Source organism: Panthera tigris, chromosome F3, assembly GCF_018350195.1.
Source record: "Panthera tigris isolate Pti1 chromosome F3, P.tigris_Pti1_mat1.1, whole genome shotgun sequence".
NCBI classification, from domain to species: domain Eukaryota; kingdom Metazoa; phylum Chordata; class Mammalia; order Carnivora; family Felidae; genus Panthera; species Panthera tigris.
Window position 1 is genome coordinate 30439121 of NC_056678.1, and position 19448 is coordinate 30458568.

The 19448-nt window shown below is 37.5% G+C and overlaps 1 protein-coding gene across 20 annotated transcripts in view; it reads right to left on the minus strand.

Annotated features, from left to right (window-relative positions):
- The window catches only part of RPS6KC1 (ribosomal protein S6 kinase C1), a 317520-nt gene that overhangs the window by 148609 nt on the left and 149463 nt on the right, over nt 1-19448 (minus strand). For all 20 annotated transcript variants that reach the window (XM_042976412.1, XM_042976420.1, XM_042976419.1 and 17 more), the window contains 3 exons: nt 19263-19352; nt 2281-2363; nt 1113-1208 (listed from right to left, as the gene is read on the minus strand). In XM_042976412.1, the coding sequence (XP_042832346.1) occupies nt 1113-1208; nt 2281-2363; nt 19263-19352 (269 nt within the window). The remainder of the gene's footprint in view (nt 1-1112; nt 1209-2280; nt 2364-19262; nt 19353-19448) is intronic.

Below are 19448 nucleotides of genomic sequence, written 5' to 3' on the forward strand. Positions count from 1 at the left end.
AACTTTCCTAATACTATCACCGTATCAGTTATAACCCCTCCTTATCTTAACTGGCCAAGTATTTTTTAAGCCTCTGACAGCTTTTATCAAACCCATCAGTGATACAGTTACTTGTCAGTCTTACCTCTATAGCTTATAGCACTATGTCTTGCCCATATTTGTGCATGTATTTGTTGAATGGAACCCAAATCACTCATTACTCTTCAAGAAAATACTAGGTCATTCTCTCCTTAATATATTCTCTCCTCCCCTTTTTCTTTTTTTTTTTTTTAAGTTTCGTTTTCTCTGATTAGAAAAATAATAATTCAGGTTTCATGAAACAAAAATGTTAGTTCTTGAACTTTTTCAAGTAACTTTCCCCCTTACGTTTCTCATAAAACTATAAGGATCCTAGGCCTGACAATTCTTGCTGATTTGCTGTGTGCCCATCTTACCCAATGCTGACAACCCTCAGCAGACTCACCAAAACTCACTATTCAAAACTAGAGGAACATTTTCAATGTGGGGAATCAATTTAAGAAGCTCACTAGAGCTCCAAGCCTACCTCTGAGATACTGAACTTTAATTATCAATAGTCTCTTTCTTTAAAGCCACCCAAAATGCATTAACTGACATCAATGCCCAACTTCCATCGATGAAGCTAGGAGTAATCGAACTCCGCAAGATTTTCTAACACCACTTTTCTGCAAAGCAACCTGAACTGCCTATTCCTAAGTTTCTAAATATGAATTAGAGATTAAAAATAGCCATTTAAAAAAAGAAAGAAAATAACCATTCATATGGTTACAAAATGGAATAGCAAAAACAGAGCAGCTCCAGACAAGCTAAAAATGATACTTAAATCTCACACCTATATAAATATATGGAATTAAACATTAGCCTAGATTTTTGAGAAAAAAACACTGAAATACCAATAAGTTTTAACTGTTCTCTCTGACCTCACTAACACTTAAATAAAAGCAGAGGCCTAACCATGCACAGTATTAGTTCTGAATGTGTAATTAGTAATGAGTCTTTCTTGCCCAAAACTAATTTCTTTAAGGTTTTGGAGCTACGTAGTCAGCTAATTTGCGTGGTTGATATGCTTGGTCAATATAGGTCAATTAAATTACCTGTTGTATGAGTGAGCGAGCCTCTTCAGAGACACATTCTGGCATGTTCAAAGTAGTGTGAGTATTTATTCCTGCTGGATGGCACTCAACCAGAGTCTGAAACAATCAATCAGGTACACTTCTTATCCCAAGTAACATCATTTCTGTTCTATCACAGGATTTATGGACAGCAAAGTACAGAAAGCTTAACAACCATCTTCACTGGGGGTGTAGTGATCAACACAGCGTCGCCTAAGCAGTTTAGGACAAGGGCCACGAGATACAGAATATCTAACAGAAATGAAGGCAGTCATCAAAATCACATCATAAGCTTAGGCTTCTAGCCCTTTTCCCTTAGTTATACAGCGAACAGCTTATAATAGAAAAGCTAACATTACACAAGAAAACTAAAAAGGGAGTTGGTATCTCTGATTTTTTAATGGTCTTAAAAACCTTCTAAGTTTAGAACTGGTTAATAATAACGATTTCTACATTTATGGCACTTTATGATTTAATTGTATGTGTAGGTGATTTGTAACAATCCACAACAATCTTAAGAGTTCAGCATTACCTGCATATTTACTGTAGAGGACTGACTACTTAGAAAAGTACTACTGCTCATTTCCTCTGTTTTCCTCCCAGGAGGCAATGTGCACAACACTCTATTAAAGTCTATTAACCTCAAACATCTTACTTAAAAGTTATTGATCAGAGGGAGTATAAATTCTGTCCTTAAGCCAGAACAGATAGGAAAAATTTAGTGTTGAGAATAAAGCTAATGTTACCTTTTATATCTACATTAATTTTCTAAAATGAGAATTCCCTCCTGGTTTCCAGCAAGATGTTTAAAACATCCAGAGAATTCTAATACATCCTTACATGAACGTTACAGACTTAACGCCGTCGAAACTGCATCATAGAAAATGGAGAGAAAGAACGTTTCGTCATCTTTCTGCACACTCACACTATGATTTAATGGAATCTGATCGTTTAGTCAATGTAATACAATCCACTTTTTTAAAAAATCTGGAATCTTGATAAGCTTCCATTTTTCTGCTTTTCTTTTTTATATCGAAGGTTTCCCTATTTCCTCCCTGATCTAACAACTGAAGGCAAAGGCTAAATGCTCTCAATTTGAAATCCAGGTAGCATCTGGGTAAACTTATTAAATGTCCAGGTCACTGCTCACCTTGCCAGTAAGAAGTTCAAAGAGAACAGCACCCAAACTCCACCAATCACAGGCTTCCGTTTCTTCTGTGATTGCTCCAACCTCTAAACACACCAAAAAAGGTTGATATTAAAATTCCAAAGGTCAATTCAACTTTCAAAATTAACATGTATTAGCAAGGTGACCTTTTTAATGCTGAGAGAGCATATACTAAATACTACTGGGCTTTCAAAATTCCTGAAAGTTACTTATCCCCTTTGGTCACCTACTGTGGTTGCATTTTTTTTTTTTTTGATGCAGTCATATATTAAACTGAGACATTTGTTCTTTAGTTGATAGAGGGACACCTTCAAGAAGCTACACTTAAAAGTTATATGAATCTACGAGATCAGCATTTTGCTTAATTTTTCAAATTCAAGAAAGTAGAGCCAACTCTACCTCAGGGGTCATTTTTTGTTTTAGAAATAAAGGCTCTAGGTTCAGAAGGAACTTCAAAAATTATTTAAACCAGTAATTATCCTTTTAATTATAGATTAGAAACCAGAGAGGTGAAATGCCTTGTCCAATGTCATATAGTAAATCAGTAGCAGAACTAAAACCTGATTTATAGTACCATCCCTTTCCTACATAATCAATTGTTTTCAACTGAAGAAGGAGCATGTGAAATGCAAATTTACCCATGTTGATATTTAGAAGTACACACAGACAGGTTAAAGCATTAAGCCCTAAAACTACCGGTTAAGGTAAGGGTGTGTTCAGGATACCCACAAATATCAACACAGTTTTCTCTGCGTTGTCCCTGAAGTTCCTGAAATGTAACAGTTTTCAGGTATCACCTTGCAGGTTTCCCCACAACTCGGCAACTGCTCCTCACTTCACCAGTTCTTGTAGGGCTTGTAGCCCTCGTAGCCCTTGGGTCATGTTTGATGCCTTCCTGTCCTTTCCTAAAGACATTCAATAAGTCACCAAACCTGTCAATGTTTGCCCTTTCACTTCCATTTGGCCAACAAAACATGTTTATTATTCATGTGCAGGGTAACCCACAAATCATAAAAATACTGTTCAAAAGTTTTTAAGTAGTTAGGTTGGAACTTGGAAGTATCTGAAGTGATGCTCACGTGCCCAGCCTTTTAACCAACACTTAGTAAATCTACTGGGGGGAAGAAGCACAAACTCACAAAACAGCTTTAGCTTTAAGTCTTGGAGCAAAGGTCAGGTGGACCAGAAAAAGAAAACAGGGGCGCCTGGGTGGCTCAGTTGACTGGGTACCCAACTTTGGCTCAGGTCATGATCTCATGGTTCATGAGTTCGAGTCTGGCGTTGGGCTCTGTGCTGACAGCTCAGAGCCTGGTACCTGCTTCAGATTCTGTGTCTCTGCCTCTCTCTGCCCCTCCCCCACTCACACTTTGTCTTTCTCTCTCTCAAAAATAAACATTAAAAATTGAAAGAAAAAGAAAACAGAGCCATTCCTATGAAAATACTGAAATTCTTCCTATTCAGCATCTTCGTTCATATCCTGGCACCTACCCTCTTCTTCTGGAACTCAAGTGGTCTGTGGAGAACTACATCCCTTCACACTAGCTCCTGCCCAGGCCTTCCTCTCATGACATGCTCCGTGCCAAATCGCAACCTCCGTCCTCGAACTAGCTGCTCTCAGCCAGGTGGTACAAAGCAAACATAGATATTTAACTACTTGAAATATTGTGTGAATGACCAAAAGTCTCCTAGACCTCCTGATGCCACGTGCATCTAGGAAATAGCAGCTTGCTTGAAAAACTGAGAACTATTTATCTAACAATAGAGACTTAATTATATATGCATTGTATATATATTTGCATAATGTGTGTATGTGTATGTAAACACACACACACATCAATATGATGGAATACTATTACATGAGCATTTTAAATGATATATTCATGCAAAGTTTAAGCCTATAAGTAAATGGGTATATTAAATTTTAAAAAACAAGCTAGAAAACAATAGAATTCTAATTTTAGAAGTATATGTTTGAAAAAAAGACTAGTGAGAAAATACGACAAAATATTTTAGTGATTTACCTCTGAGGTGGGGAGATTTTCATGCTTATACTTATGAACCTGCCTGAACAGCTAGCTAAGTTGTGCATTTGAAAGAGATGACATGAAACCATTCGCCTGTGCTGGTGCAAGAAGATGAAGCTATGCAGGCCAGTCCTCCCTAAGAGTCCGCCTACGTCCTTTCCCCACAGCAGAAATGTATTATATACCAGAGAGAGCAATGGACTAGATATCAGGAGTCCTGGGTTAAGGGCCCTGAGGAATTCACTTGATCTCATCCAGAACAGAGGGTTGGAAGAAGGTTAGATCTGAGGGCCTGTCAGCTAAATTTAGCTCTAAACTCTATGATTTTGATACTCAAGGATTTTCTAAAATAGTGATTCTCTTAAAGGACAACTCCTTGGGAGATCTCATTCAAAGTATTTATGCTGCCTTTCCCAGATTCAAATTCACTGCCCCCACTCATTTCCCAACCTCCCTGTAGAGAGCCTCTGTCACCTTCAGAAGCATGCTCTAGAAACTTTAGGAAGGGTGTAAGTTATTAGAAACTTAAGAAAACTAAAAAACAAAAACAAAAACAAACAAACAAGCAAAAAACCCATAGTCTAGTCATCAAATATAACTTTTTGCACATTTCCTTCCAGTCTAAAGCAAGCAATGGACTACATCATTTCCCTGTCCAAAATTCTGAAATGGCTTCTCCCTGACCATTAAGTAACGTTTAGATGCCTTGCTTACTCAGGCATGTATATATCCCGGCCTCCGTAATGAGTCTCAACCTATCATATTCATTCAACCAACATACATAAGCAGTACGAACTAGGCACTATGCTGGGTGCTATTCTTCCACATAACTCCATCAGCTGGCTACATTGCTAAATCATGCGAAACGAAAATCACGGTTAGCATAGTTAATGGTTTCATTATTTTAGTATCTTTTTGTTCAAGAATTTATTATTCTATGTTCTTCAATCGTATAGTAGGAAGTATATATTTCTTAGTTTTATAAAGGCGCTATCTGTTCACAGCTCAAGACCCAAAATGACTGATCAGCCATCAAGTCTCACATTCCATGTATGAATGTTGCCTTGCTCACAGTAGGCACATATTGCAATAATGACAGTTACAACAATGAAACAGCAGCTAACATTTATTCACTGCTTACTATGTGTAAGGACTGTTCAACATTTTATGCAAATGATTTTAAATTTCCAAACTTACAGAGAACTTAAGTTCTTATGATGACCTTGGAGGAGCAAGAATATTGCATTTGTGTGTCCAGGGAAGAGGAACATCTGACCCAATCAGCTCAAAGAAAATTGTGAAAGTTAATGAGATAGTTTTACAGGGTCTAACAACACACCCTAAGGAGCTCTAGACTAGCGCCACACTCCAAGCCTCTGCTCATGAAGGTTTCCTACTAGAATTAAGCAGAGGGCTGCTGAGGTAAGTCTATGTAATACAATCAATGGCTAACATAATTTATAAAGGCACCTTTTTATTCAGTGAAAAGTCCAAAGTGCCATCGCCAGTGTACCCTACCCAAGTGAAAGCTACCAGGTTATGTCTGTTTCCCGTATCACTGCTGGGAATGTGCACTGGGTGAAATGTACCACTATTGGGGGAAAAGGGGCAATGGGTGGTCCCTGAAGTTACCAGATAAGCATAGTACATCTTCCTGAGCATCAAAGGATTTCATATATGGGGGGGTGGGGGGTGGAGGAGGGAGGAGGATATTGTTTTACTATTAAGGGAAACACAGATCTATTCAGGGACCACAATGTAAAATTTGCATGGATTTACAAGCTAAAAAGACTTCAGAGAAACTTCAGGATCATATTTCACTCGTCCCCTGGGGTACCCATTCCATACCACCTCTACAGTCAGAGGTACTCGGGTAGAAAAGTTTGAGAGGTACGTCATGAGACAGACAACGTGTATCCCTTTACTGGTTTCTATGAACTTGCTCAACGAAGGACTCTAAGAACTAGGTTCATTAGTTTTATGCTGCTTTGAAATCCCTCTCAATTTTCTGCCAGAGAAAGATAAATAAACAGGTAAATAATGACCAACACACTGCTTCAGATGTGGATTATCACAGTGTTTGGTGGGCCCCAATCTAAGTGAGGCAACACAGGCAGTACAGTACCAAGAGACCCACCCAGGTCCTAAAGCCAATTACTTCCCACTCTTCCCTTGGCTTGCTCTTCCGTCCAGGAGGCACCTGCCAACTTTAGTCTACTTCTTGTGTCCCCCATTTCTTTCTCCATCTGTCCTTGATCTTCCCCTCTTCTTTCTTCCACTGACAGCTGGCTTCTTTTCCTCTCCCCTTACTTCCTCTTTCTTCCCTCCCCTTGGTTGTCAATTGTTCAAGCTTTCTGACTTCAGGTCTAGAGAGACTGCTGACATCCACTCTAAGAAAAACTGCTTCTGAAAGGATGAAGGTGCCTAGGCTGAATGCCATCTTTATTCTGATTGGGCCAGTAAAGAAGGATAACAACTTTGAAAAGGCGCTTTTTTTTTTTTTTTTTCATGGAAATCTGGAAATAAAGACACCAAACAGGTTTTAAATCCACCCCCTTAACAATGCAGCTTGAAGCTCTTCAAAATGACTTTATATTAAGCAGGGATTCATTAATTAACGTGAAACTGACATCATGACCAACTGACCTTGGTTTTCACAGATGACTCTAAAATACAACAAAGAGCTCTGTATTTAGGTAAGATACAAAGAAGAACTTCTTAATGGCCAGGGAATTTATATTATTACAATAACTAGAGTAAGTTCTTGTGGAATTTCTTCTTTAGGATTTTCAAACAGAATTCTCTTTTTCTTTTAATAATCAGGATGCAGGATTTTGGATGCCTCTTTAATATGCTTTAAGGACCAATCATTCTTATATTAAAAAATAATGATATACTCTGAAATTATACTGCCAAAAAGAAGCCTGAGATTGTGTGACTGTCAAAACCATTGTTCTAAAACTGCTGTCCTTGCAAAATCTACACAAAAACTTTCAGTATAAACCAAGAGCACTGATTTATATACAAAGCTACATGATGACTACCACAAACACTAGGTGAACAGTCAGGTGTATGTACCTAACAAATAAATTTGTGAGGCTGTTTTTAAGTATAAACACAGTGAAGCTTAGAAATCCCTTTAAACTCCTATGTTGAATGTTTTAAATCTCTGGGGGGAAAAAAACCACAAAAGCATTTTAAAGGACAAATTTACCATTTTTGTGTCAATTTCCAAATATTTGTCCTATTAAAAACCAACGGGTCAAGTTTCTGCACATGCCCTTCCCCTGCTAGGATACTCTGTATTTGCAATTTCCAGGGTGGTAAAATAGTATCTTTATTCTCCACAAGTGCAATACTTACCATAGGCAGGCAAAGTGATGGAGAGAGAACTAAACTATTCCCTAAGAAAATAAACAAATTCTCAGATTATTCCCACAGAAACTCAAAAAGAGATGGTGTTATCAAAGAATCCCAGATTTTTGTCTTTGAATCAAAGAAATGTATTGTCATTCCACCATTTGACCCTGGCTGAGTATGTCACACTGAGCTTACTCTGAAAATGAGGACAGCCGGGACCTCTAACATTCTTTCTACCTGTAATTTTATGATCCTGAAAAGTGTTTTCAAAAGCACTCACGAGCCTTTCTCAAAACTTCTCCCTCCATTAACCTAAATGCCCAAAGAATGGGATTATGCTAAAATGACTAGCACTCCTCACACTTCTTTCTATCCACCGTCACCGTCACCGCTCTCTTTCCCTAAGAGATCTGGTGACAAACGAATTGCATCAGTGTCACTCAGTGTAACCATTCTCATCTTTTAACGTCATGGAGACACAGAATTGGCTCCATATTAGATTTCAATCCATCGAAAAATTTTTAAGGACATCAAATACGTGAGAACGGTTTTGTAAAATTCTAGAATTCTCATTTTAGCAGTATCGATTCTCACATTCTGACACAATATAGAATCTCATTGATTCATACTAATGATTCGAACTATATTTCACAAGTGAATAAACATGTTTAAATAAAACAATAAAGGTATCACAACATAAAATGTGCTTTGTCTACCTTTTGTCTTACTCATGTTTAACACCTCATAGAACACTCTTCAACAAGCCAAGACATTTTTCAGTAAAACAGTGCTGCCTCGGTAACCCTTATTGTCAAAGGGCTTGCTAAAACATACAGTAAGAGAGTTTTACAGCCCTTATGATATTTCCTGAGTCTCCCTCTTATAGTCAAAAATAATAATGTTAATCTGACCCCAAAATAAACCTTGCTCTTGAAAAATACAGGAGCAAAACAACCAGAGAGCTTGGACTTAAGAAATCATAAAATATCTATACCTACGCGAGAAGTGAAGAAAAAGAAGCCAAGTATGCACTCTCAGACTTGAGGAAACCTGAAAGACACTAGAGAGTGCTCGATTCGGCAGCACATATACCAAAAGACCCTGGAGAGAGCATGCAATCCCAGCATTACTGAAATCACGACATATACCTAAGTACAGGTAGAGAGAGGCCTTGCTTTTTAGGATTACACAGTTTAAACCACACACACGCATTTGCCAAAGACAGGACTCAAAAATAAGCAAAGATAATGTTAAGACTCTGCTGGAAATTGTATAGAATTTGAAAAACCTAGAAAGTGCATGTCAAACTCCCGCTTTAAATAAAGACCAACCTTTCTACAAAGCTTCACAAAGATGAATCACCTTGCATTTTAAGCAATTTGGTACCCTCAACATCGCAAATTCAGAATTTACTTTTCTTTAAGGGTCTGTAACTATTATACTGCTTGGTCAGTAAGGGAGTCTGACAGTCTACGTTTAGTTCTCTGATGGATTTGATAAGGCACGCTTCCAGTCTGAGGCCATCACTTGATTCTGTTCTGTGGTTTCTCACCAAGGGACCCACACAGGTCATGTCACCCTTCCCTGGACCCTTTTACTCACAACACAGTTGCCCAGACCCGCTGCAAAACCCTCCAGACAATTCCACAACCTCCCTCTGGCAGTATGTTCTTCTGTTGCTATCTTCCTTATAGGACACGGTAGGAAATAGAGTAAATTTTCTTAGTAGTTCACATATAGAGAAATTCTATTTTCTTTATTATTTTATTTTCAGAATAAGTATTTAAATATTTCTCCCACTTTCTTAACTATACTTGTTAAATAAACAGAATCTTAGAAGCCTCATTTCTTTTCACTCTCAAAGTTCTAGTAACTGTGGAACTCTTATTAAAAGATCATATAAAACTCAGTAAAAAAGTTGCAATGAAATTGCAACAATTGTTGCAAATAAAGTATTTATGTAATAGTCAAACCAACATTTAGATGCTGGAAGAATCTGTCACATAAATGATACAGCACTTTATCCAAATATCAGAATGATGGAACAATTTTAAAGGCACAGATCCATGCAATAAATTAAAATGATAATCAGTAATAAGCATATTTTGGGGGCAAAGGGAGATACAGTTTTCTAATGCCACAGGGTTTAAAAAAATTATGTTAAATATCTGACTTTAAGGATTCCAATTCTCACTTTTAGAAGAGAAACATAAACAACACAAGTACCTTATTAGCTTTTACGGTAAAAGAGAGATCTTTGGTGAAGAAGACAATATAAAAATTAATTAAGCCACAATGGCCTCCGATAGGAATAGAGAAAAGTGTAAAAAAAAAAAAAATCTGATCTATCATTAGTGACATACTTGGACCAAGGAAAAGAACATCTTTCTTCGGCAATGAGCATTCATGTCAGCTAGGGCATGGAAACATTAGTACTGTGTTCCTACACAGACAGTCTTTCCCTGCAGCATCTGTTGCTAATTGAAAGGGACTAGAATTACAAAATTCTAGTCAATTTCTCTCACCAGCGCTTGCTGTGTATAAAGATTTTCTATGCAGGGGCTGAGCATTAGTCTTCCACTACAGCTGATGACTAAAGAACAAAGAGAAAGAAACACAGAAGAAAGCATTTTTTTTTTTAATCCAACAATATATGGAACTAAATGGCAAGAAGAGAAACAGCTAAGCACATCTTTTGTTAGTTTGGTAAATTACAATTCTGTAAATACAACTATTCACCTGTAAAGGTCTATTAACATTCCAGTTAACCAACTGTATACGTGTTCTGTTTGGGTAGTCTCTTTGTTTACACAGGTCTTCAAAATTAATTATCGATACTATACCAATTATGTCCCTTATTTCTAGCTCCTAGGCACAGTGTCTGGAACACAGGAGGCACTTAATAAATGTTTGTTGAATAAATAGATCCTTCTTGTGTTCTGTGGCACTGCTCATTCAAGGCATTCAAAGCTTCTACTAAGGCCTCATCACGTTCATTTTCCTTAAGTTCCGTTGAGCACAGAGATCTCCATTCAGTCCTTTCGTACTTTTATATATGGTAGGCTAGAAAGTTTCAAACATTATCTAAAGCACACCCTGGCTGCTGAATGAAACACAGATTAAAGCAGGGTGAGAATGGAGGTCAGTCAGCTGATGACTACAGTAGTCCAGGCAAGAGATGACGGTGGCTTAAAGAGGGTGGTAGAACAGACGCCTTCCAGGGCACTTCTGTGCAGAGCGCAATGGCCGCTACAGTCTGCTCTGACATGGATAACATATGGCCAGGGGAAAAGCTGAAGAGCCCTGGGAGCAGGAAGAAGACAGGATTGGGAGGTAACTCATGGTTTCCCACGCCCCTGCTCCATGTGAGGAATCCAGGCGCACAATCACATGAAATGTGCTACAAATGTGCAAGCTGGCTACAATATCTGGCTGCCAGTCTGGTGAGATAATTAGTATCACTATTGTTTTTAATGTTATCAAAACCAGTGCATCGTAGGACATCTACACTACTTAGTTTTCCCAAGGGTATTTATTATTTTAGATATAGAGACGATTTTTTTAAAGTTTCCTCAAACAAGACAAAATGTTGCAACTGAGAACAAAACTAAAAGCCCTATCAACCATGAGAGTGAAATTTCATTTTAGTTCCAGGTTTGAATTGTTTCTCTAATACCTATAAGCTAAATGATCAAAGTTTAGACATTTAAAGTTTAAAAGTCTGAAGGTGCACAACTGTTCAAAGAGAACACATATTTTAAAGGAAAGAATATGGACAGAAGAAAGGTACTTGCCTAAGGTTTCACATCTCTTAGGCACATCTTAATTCTCAGAGTAATAGACTAGCTAGAGCCTGGAATTTGCACGTTTGTAGCCTATTATTTCAAATGAGCATTTTGCTCCTTTTTTTCATATTTTATCCTACTCTAGAAAACGTTGGCTGCCCACTTCTCCATTCTACATTCCATAAAGTCCTCCAACATTGTGCTCCATTGATTATTCAAATGCCACATCTGTTGAGGAGCGTATATGAACTACTTAAAAGTTGTCAGTATCACGTGACTCGAATTCATTGGAATATTATCCAGAGAAGCCTGGTGACAGAGGCCAACACTTTCCAGAGAGAAGAGTCTACGGCAGCTGGAGCTCCGCTCTTCACAGCACCACACGGTGACAGGAGAAGCGTGCGGCCCTACCTCACACACACTTGCTTCCCTGGCTCATCCCAGGCTCTAGCCTTGCTTCCTGCCACCACCTCATTATTAATCCTTTGGTTTTCAGGTATTTTAATTACCTGAAGCCCTGGGCCAGTTGTATTGTGCAGACTTGGGACGTAAAGACACATCCCACTCAGAGAATTCAGGCTAGGCTTGACAAAATACTTAATTCTGCTTTTCTACCACTACCCAGCTCTGAATTTCTTGTTGTGGGGGTGACCTGGCAACATGTTCTGAGCATCCTGCAATGATCTGCGGAAGTTGGGTCAAAACTCCTTGATTTAACTTGATTCAGCAGTCCAGAGCCAAGAATTACCTGCTGGAGGGAGTTTATAGGTATCATTACACTACCGTCTTCTTGTGAGATAAAATAAGAAGTGGGTAACTACCATATGACTTCTGGTTGACTGATTATAATTATAATTCTGAGCTCTATACAATCTTGCTTACTCTCTCACCCTGCATTTCTAGTAGGGGAAAAAAAAAAAAAACCAACAGCATGCTCCATTTTCCATTGATCATATCACAACAACTCCATTCTGAATAGCCATCGGGTGTCACAGTGTTACCCAACCAAAGCCATTAAAGTTGATTGATGAGAAAAAGGCTAACTGAAAATTGTGAAAATGACAGATGCAGCTCCCCCCACCACCACTGCTGTTGTCGTGTCAAGTAGGCAGGGCTTCGTGCACTGCTATTAAAGGGGCTCAAGGAACTCCGTTTGCTTTGTCATCCATTTTTTAAAACCTTAGCATTTTTAAACATTTATTTGAGGGTAGCATGTGTGAATAACTGCTCAGAAGGAGTAAGCCCTGGTTACTTCAGGGAGATTCAAACTGACAAGATTTTGCATGGTATAGGACCTGATGACTTGAAAGGAGCTGGCCGATAGCTCTGGTGCATGATGTTTAAGACTCAGCATTATCTCTTCTGTGTTAAGTATCAGAGGCAAAAGATAGTTCTCTTTCTTCTTTATAATAATATACTAGTGAGGCCCAGCAACTGAATAGTTGCCAAAAATCAACTTAGACCTGAAAATCAAAAAGCAATTACAATGCAGCTATTACTCAAATCCACAAGTATCTAGTCTCTTGTTCCTCTTCTAAAAAACAATCTGCCCAAGATAATAAAGAAAAAGGTTTGGAGCAAATAAGAGGTTAAGGTTGACTTCTTTTTAATAATCTAATTCCCCGGTATATCAGGTACTATTACGAAATGTACGGAGATCTTGTATTTCACCTCTTCCGTATGAAAATATTACTAGTTCTTTGACTCTTACAAATTCTCTAGTTCTAATGGATGAAGAATTTCTTTTCACGACAAGAGTTAATGTGCTATTCACTAAGGTGCCAAATAGCAAGGATGGAACATTTTGCTATTACTCAGCCTCATTCCCACTGGTAGAGATAAATCACAATCTGTCCTGATGAGAGAAGTATGATTTCAGAATGGGTCTATTTCAGTATGGAGTGACCTTAACACAGAGGTGAAGGTAACTAGCCCATCACTGGGGGATGTGTGGAGGATCCAAGATACATCCTACCCAGGGACAGATCCCGAGGTTCCAGACCTTCAAGCCAGTATAAAGCAACTCTTTAATCTTTCCATCACGAGGGGTCTGCCTGAACAAGGTAAGATTTGCGTTGACTTGAAGCTCTTTTTGCTTATCCTAATATGACTATACTCATGGCACAAACTTCATCAGTATACAGGGATTAAGTGTATCAGAGAATTTTCCTCAGTGTAAACTTTTCACTATTCTATGGCAAACTTGAAAAGTTACTGGTTCTCCCAAAGAAGATATAGATTCGGTCTTTATGACAATAAGAACTAAAAACAAAGGATTAGAAGTACTTGCTAATTGTTAAAGGAAAATGTTAAAACATATGTACAAGAGAGTTACTGTTGAAGTTTTGCTGAAGGGTAAATCAAACAAAAGAATCAGTGTTTGAAACATAATGTTTAAATATTAACCACAAATATTTTACTCCTTTCAAAATTATTTCTATAGCTCCCTCTTGCCTTTTTCTTCTTTCTCCTTTGGGAAAAAAATTTTTAAAAGCCTACACCAGGGATACAACCATATTTCCTGGTTAGACCATTATTAGTTCAAACTATGTATCTATATTCATTTGAGTTCTCTCTCAACTTCACATTCCTAAAATAGATCACTCATGCTTGCTGAAGTTACCCAGGACCCAAACATTCTCAGATCCAAATGATTCTTTCTTCTTTAAACAATTTTGTTTGTGGAGAATCCTGGCAATCAAATTTCACCCTACTCAAAAAGTGTCTTGGCTTCTCTCCTCCAAATGAAAATACTTTCCATAAATCCCTCATTTCTGCATAATACATATTATATAAATACCTTACAAATGAGTACAGGTATACACTTAGAAAGTCCTCCAAGTGAAATAATTATTTTAACCCTACTAATATTAGACAAGAAATCAGTATGTAACCTTGGGGGAGAAATTCTTGCCTTAATAAAATAAACTTGAATTCTGACTGCATTTTGTGTAAGAACAGTATTAGATGATTTGACATCTGTGATATTTTTTATACCCTACAAATCTATTTGGCTAGTGATAAATTAAGGTCTAGGAAGTCTTAAATAACATGCCCAAGGTCATGCAATGAGTTAACGGCTGATGTGGGACAAATATTGAAGTTTGGTCATTCTTAATTCTGCCTTAATATTCTAAATCTTAAACTTAATGATGGCCTCATGATATTTTAAACCATCCATGGTCTCAGTCCTAGATCTAATTATCAAATACATAACTACGACATAGAGTACCATGCTTAAAAAAGCAACAAATGACATGTAAGACCCATTTATGAAAAAGGGCAGAGGAGACTACCCCCAAAAAATATATTCATAGCCTATTTGATAAAGTCAGGCTAGAAGAGCAAAGGGTGGCAGTAAATAAATGTCATGCTCTAAAACTGAATTTTACAGATAGTTTCAGCATGATTTTTCTATGTTTCACTTTTCACCGTCAGCTGTGAGCTGTTTCCAAGTGTGAAATCGCCTAAGAGAGGAAGCAAAGCTGTCATTTGACATCTGGGAGCGTGGAGATTGGGCTGCAGTAAAAAGCATTTTGGACTTCTTCAATTTACACACATATTCACCTATAAATTCTCAAGTCTGAAAAGTATTCAACGAGAAATATCAATGTAAATTTCAAGCATTTATAAAGGCTCATAGTGGAGTGGAAAATAAAGGTGAAGGACACACTCTGATAGGTACCATATCAACTTGTGAAGACTGGAATGAGAAACTTAAGTGATTCAATTAGCATAATAACAAACATATCAACAATTTTACTCACTTGCCTTAGATTGCATATTAAACTTTCAAATACAGTCTTTTGTGCTTTATATGCTTAATATTAGAGGTTCTATTTCCTAGCTGCTTTTTTTTACGATGAGAGTCAAGACTTAAAAAAATACTGGTAAAAAAAAAAAATACTTTCTTGACACTTTATTCTTCCTTTATACTTAAAATGCTGCAACAAAAATTTATTCTACATTATGGTAAATCGTTTCAATGATAAAGCACATAAAATCCTTTGTGTGTGGTATACACAGATACAGAAAGAAAATCAGAGTAATGACAAGGAAGTCCTCTAGAGAAGAATAATCAATTTACTCCAGTTTTTATTCTATAACCTCTCACAACGAAAAACAGGAGAACCTGTCTGTAGGGCTCTTAATAAAGTATCTAAAAAGCTCCCAATATGGAAACCAGGCAGTGTTATGTTTATATTCCTATGCTATACCATCTATTCCCACTCCGGGGGTCTGTTTCTTTACTCTCTGTCTTCCTGAACTCTGTCCTGTGTTTCTCTGGTATGAAAGGAACCCATTTACCATGAATGATGTTTATTTAAAATACAACCTTTCTAGAGAATCATCCTAGATAATCTAAGGATACAAAGTGAACCTAAAAGGAATGATTTCTACTTTGAAAACAGGGCTGGGTTTGATCAGTGAATTCGTATTCTCAAGACCCTCTTGATAGGCCTGCAGCTGCAGCCATTTATTTGCTGGCTTTTTCACAGATGTAGACAGAGAAAGCTCATTGGTTTTTGTCTTTTTGTTACTGGACTTGTTTTCCTTAATATAAAAAAAGTGGTAACTTTTTAAAAAAGTTCTTCAGGTCATTGTAGAAACTTGTGAATGTCAGATATCCTTGGTAGTATGCAGTGCTGAAACGACCATGACTTTTTAAAATCTAAGATCGCAAAGTTGGCAGAAACTCTACTTAAATAACAGAAGGTGATCATTTGCATTTCAAAATTTATCTATCTTGCTTTTCCCCTCAATTAGACCAAAACATGTTGATTCACAGGTTTCTGTGTGTGTGTGTTTTCTTTTTTAAACTTATTTATAGAGCAGAATAATGGCCCCCCTGCTAGTTTGGCATGTGCTCAAGTTTCTGTCCGTGTAAATCGAATCTGTTACTGGAAATTTTTCTCAAAATATGAAGGCACATCATCCACAAGATGAAAAGATACATTGCTGATATTATAAAGTACAGGGCAGGTGGATAATGTTTTTAGGACAAAAATGTGATAAGGATTCCCAGGAGGGAGGAGTGGTCGGGGTAGAGGCTGCATGCTGTTTAAACAGAAGCGGGTCGTTCTCATCACGATCTTATGACAACTTTACTTTCTAACCAAACATCAGCTGCTGGACGTGCCTTAGAGTTACTCGGACAATAATACTAAGGTTAGAATTAGAAAATGGAAGGGCAGAGGGGATGTGGGAGAGAATTACTGCAACCCTTAGTGTTTCTAAGAGTAGAGCAAAAGATGACTAAGTACTCTGTGTCCCCACGTGTTAATGGATTTGCGACTTTTAAGCATTGAAACATTAGCATATTAGCACTGTTCCCACCCTTTGGGGGGGAAACACTAGTTATAGTGTTCATCAGTAGCACTGCTGTTCACTTTTGAAACAAACAGTAATTTACAGTTTTTGGTTCCAGTTCCCCTTGCATTGTAAGCTAGGTGTGGGAGAACCCGGACACTTAACGGAGTTCTGTAACTCTGGGTTTACAATCATCTACATTACAAGGCTAGCTCTACTTTTCAGTTAAGGCCATTACTGGTTTTATTTTCCCCTGTTGATGAAACAAATTAATAGGTCCCAAAAATAGAAGAGACTTTCTACATCGTTCAATGCATGATATAATGCTAGGGCACTTTTGCAACTCACAAAGCTTGAAAGTACAATTCTTTCACGCAAATAATTAAAACAAAGCCCTTCTTCAGACAGCTTTTCTCAAATGTTAGTGAAGGACAACCTGGAAAATGACAGCAAAAATCCATTAATGGTAGACTGCCACCTGCTGGTAAACTATGAGAACTGTGATTTGTGGGGAAAGGTTTAAAAATAAAAATAGGGAACCGATCTGGATTAAATTTGCTGTTTCGAGCACACAAAATTAAAAGTATCTATTTGTTGATGAATGTAGTATAGTTTTGTTAAACACATATTAAAATGTTCAGGTGGTCAACATGCTGTGAATGTTAAAGTAAACATCGTACGTTGAAGAAACAATTCTGCTAGAACGCCAAAGCATAACCTTACAGTTTTCGAGAAGAAAGTGACAATAAAAATAGGAAATAAGGAGTCAGTTATAAACACTAAACAATGCCTCATCACATCTGGTTTGATGTGAGGTTTATCCTGCACTTCACTTCTGGATTTAACAGGTTTCATCTAAAAGAACTCCCAGATTTGGAGCGTGTGGGTGGTTTAGTTGGTTGAGTGTCTGACTTTTAATCCATGCTCAGGTCACAATCTCATGATTTGTGAGTTCGAGCCCCGGGTTGGACTGTCAGGCTATCAGTGCAGAGCCTGCTTGGAATTCTCTCTCCTTTTCTCTCTGCCCCTATTCCACTCATGCTTGCTCTCTCTCTCCCTCTCTCTCTCTCTCAAAATAAATAAATAAACTTAAAAGAAGTCCCACATTTAATTTTGATCCTTAAGCCTCCAAATTCATTACAATTAATATATGTATTTATGTACACTGGCACCTAAGATGTTATTTATCAAACTATAGAAGGGGGTGAGTATTTAAAAAAAGAACCAGATAACCATAATAAAGTGATTTCACATTGAAATTATTTTTGTTATCCCATTAACTAAATCATACTAATAAGGCTTCAAAAAACAGCATAATATTATCTACTTGAGAGAAACAAAAAACGGAGGCATGCTCTATTGCCCCTAGGAAGAAATAAAATCAAACACCCCTAATTTGAGGGAAGAAAGAGGAAAAGAAACAGAACACTAAGAAAAAAAAAAAACCAAATCACGTTTTCAGGAAACAGTTTTGGGATATTTGCTTTGCAGGCTGAAAAACTTAGCTATTCCCCAATCCAGGAGTAATTCTTAACAATGAAGGTTGTAACTTAAAACAATATAGCTCTTTCAATCCTAATTATAATCACTTCCCATTATGCAGGGAAACAATGTTAGCATCAATAATACACTGGTTAGCTAGGAAGCGTTAAATACTGTATTAATCAACAACTAAGCAGATCATGTCACCATAATCAGCTTGAACCTCCTTTGAAAGCCAGTGGGGTGACAAGTGAAGTAACTTGGACTATCCAAAGAGGCTGAGAGCCGGGCAAAAGGTGAACGAACTTTGGATTCAAATATAGCCCCATCTGCACTGACAGAAAGACACTCACACAAATCCAATTCATATGCTTACGTGACCTGTAATTATCAGCAAAGGATATAACACCCCCCGAAATAAAGCTCTAATTTAAAAAAAATAAATAAAGACAATACAGTAAGAGCAAGAGAAATCTGTTGTGTTGAGTATTTGGCTAAACTGGCTATTTTAAAGCAAGAAAAACATGCTTCCTAAAATGTCTCAAATACAGAGAGAACTCTAAAATCTGCTCTGCATGCCAGGGCACCTCATCACTGAAGTCACAGTACTGCATTTTTTAAAATTCCATATTTTATCCACTTTTCTCCTTGGGAATTTTACCCCTGTAGTTGGCTACCTCTCACATCTTAATAAAACCATCCACTGAAAGAGGTTCGGGGTATTCAAAGGTCCTTCTAAACACTGAGAAGTTAAGACACTTCTAAGACAGAATTAACTGTCTCTCCTAAGAGAAGTACAAGCCCATTTAACAACAAATACACACACACACCCCTCTAGAATATACAATGGTTTCTTCCCCCAAACTTTCTTTTTTTGAAGGATTTGAGAGATACCCAAACCCAACACCTATGTGAACCGCTAGAGAAAAATACAACTTTTATAAGGAAAAGAGAGAGGCGGACCTACTTTTTCAAGCGAAACATTTTAAGAGATTGCTCTAACCTGGGGCACAGTACATTCTCTCCATGGCATCACTGTCACAGGAATCTTCAACCTCGCTCCACCTGCTAAAATACGTTAGCTGAATGTGTCCTAAAAACAAAACGACAGGAGAAATCAAAACATTTTTCTCTTCCATTTTCTGCAGAAGTGAACTGTAATTACTCCTTTTGTAGCTAAAAACAGTAT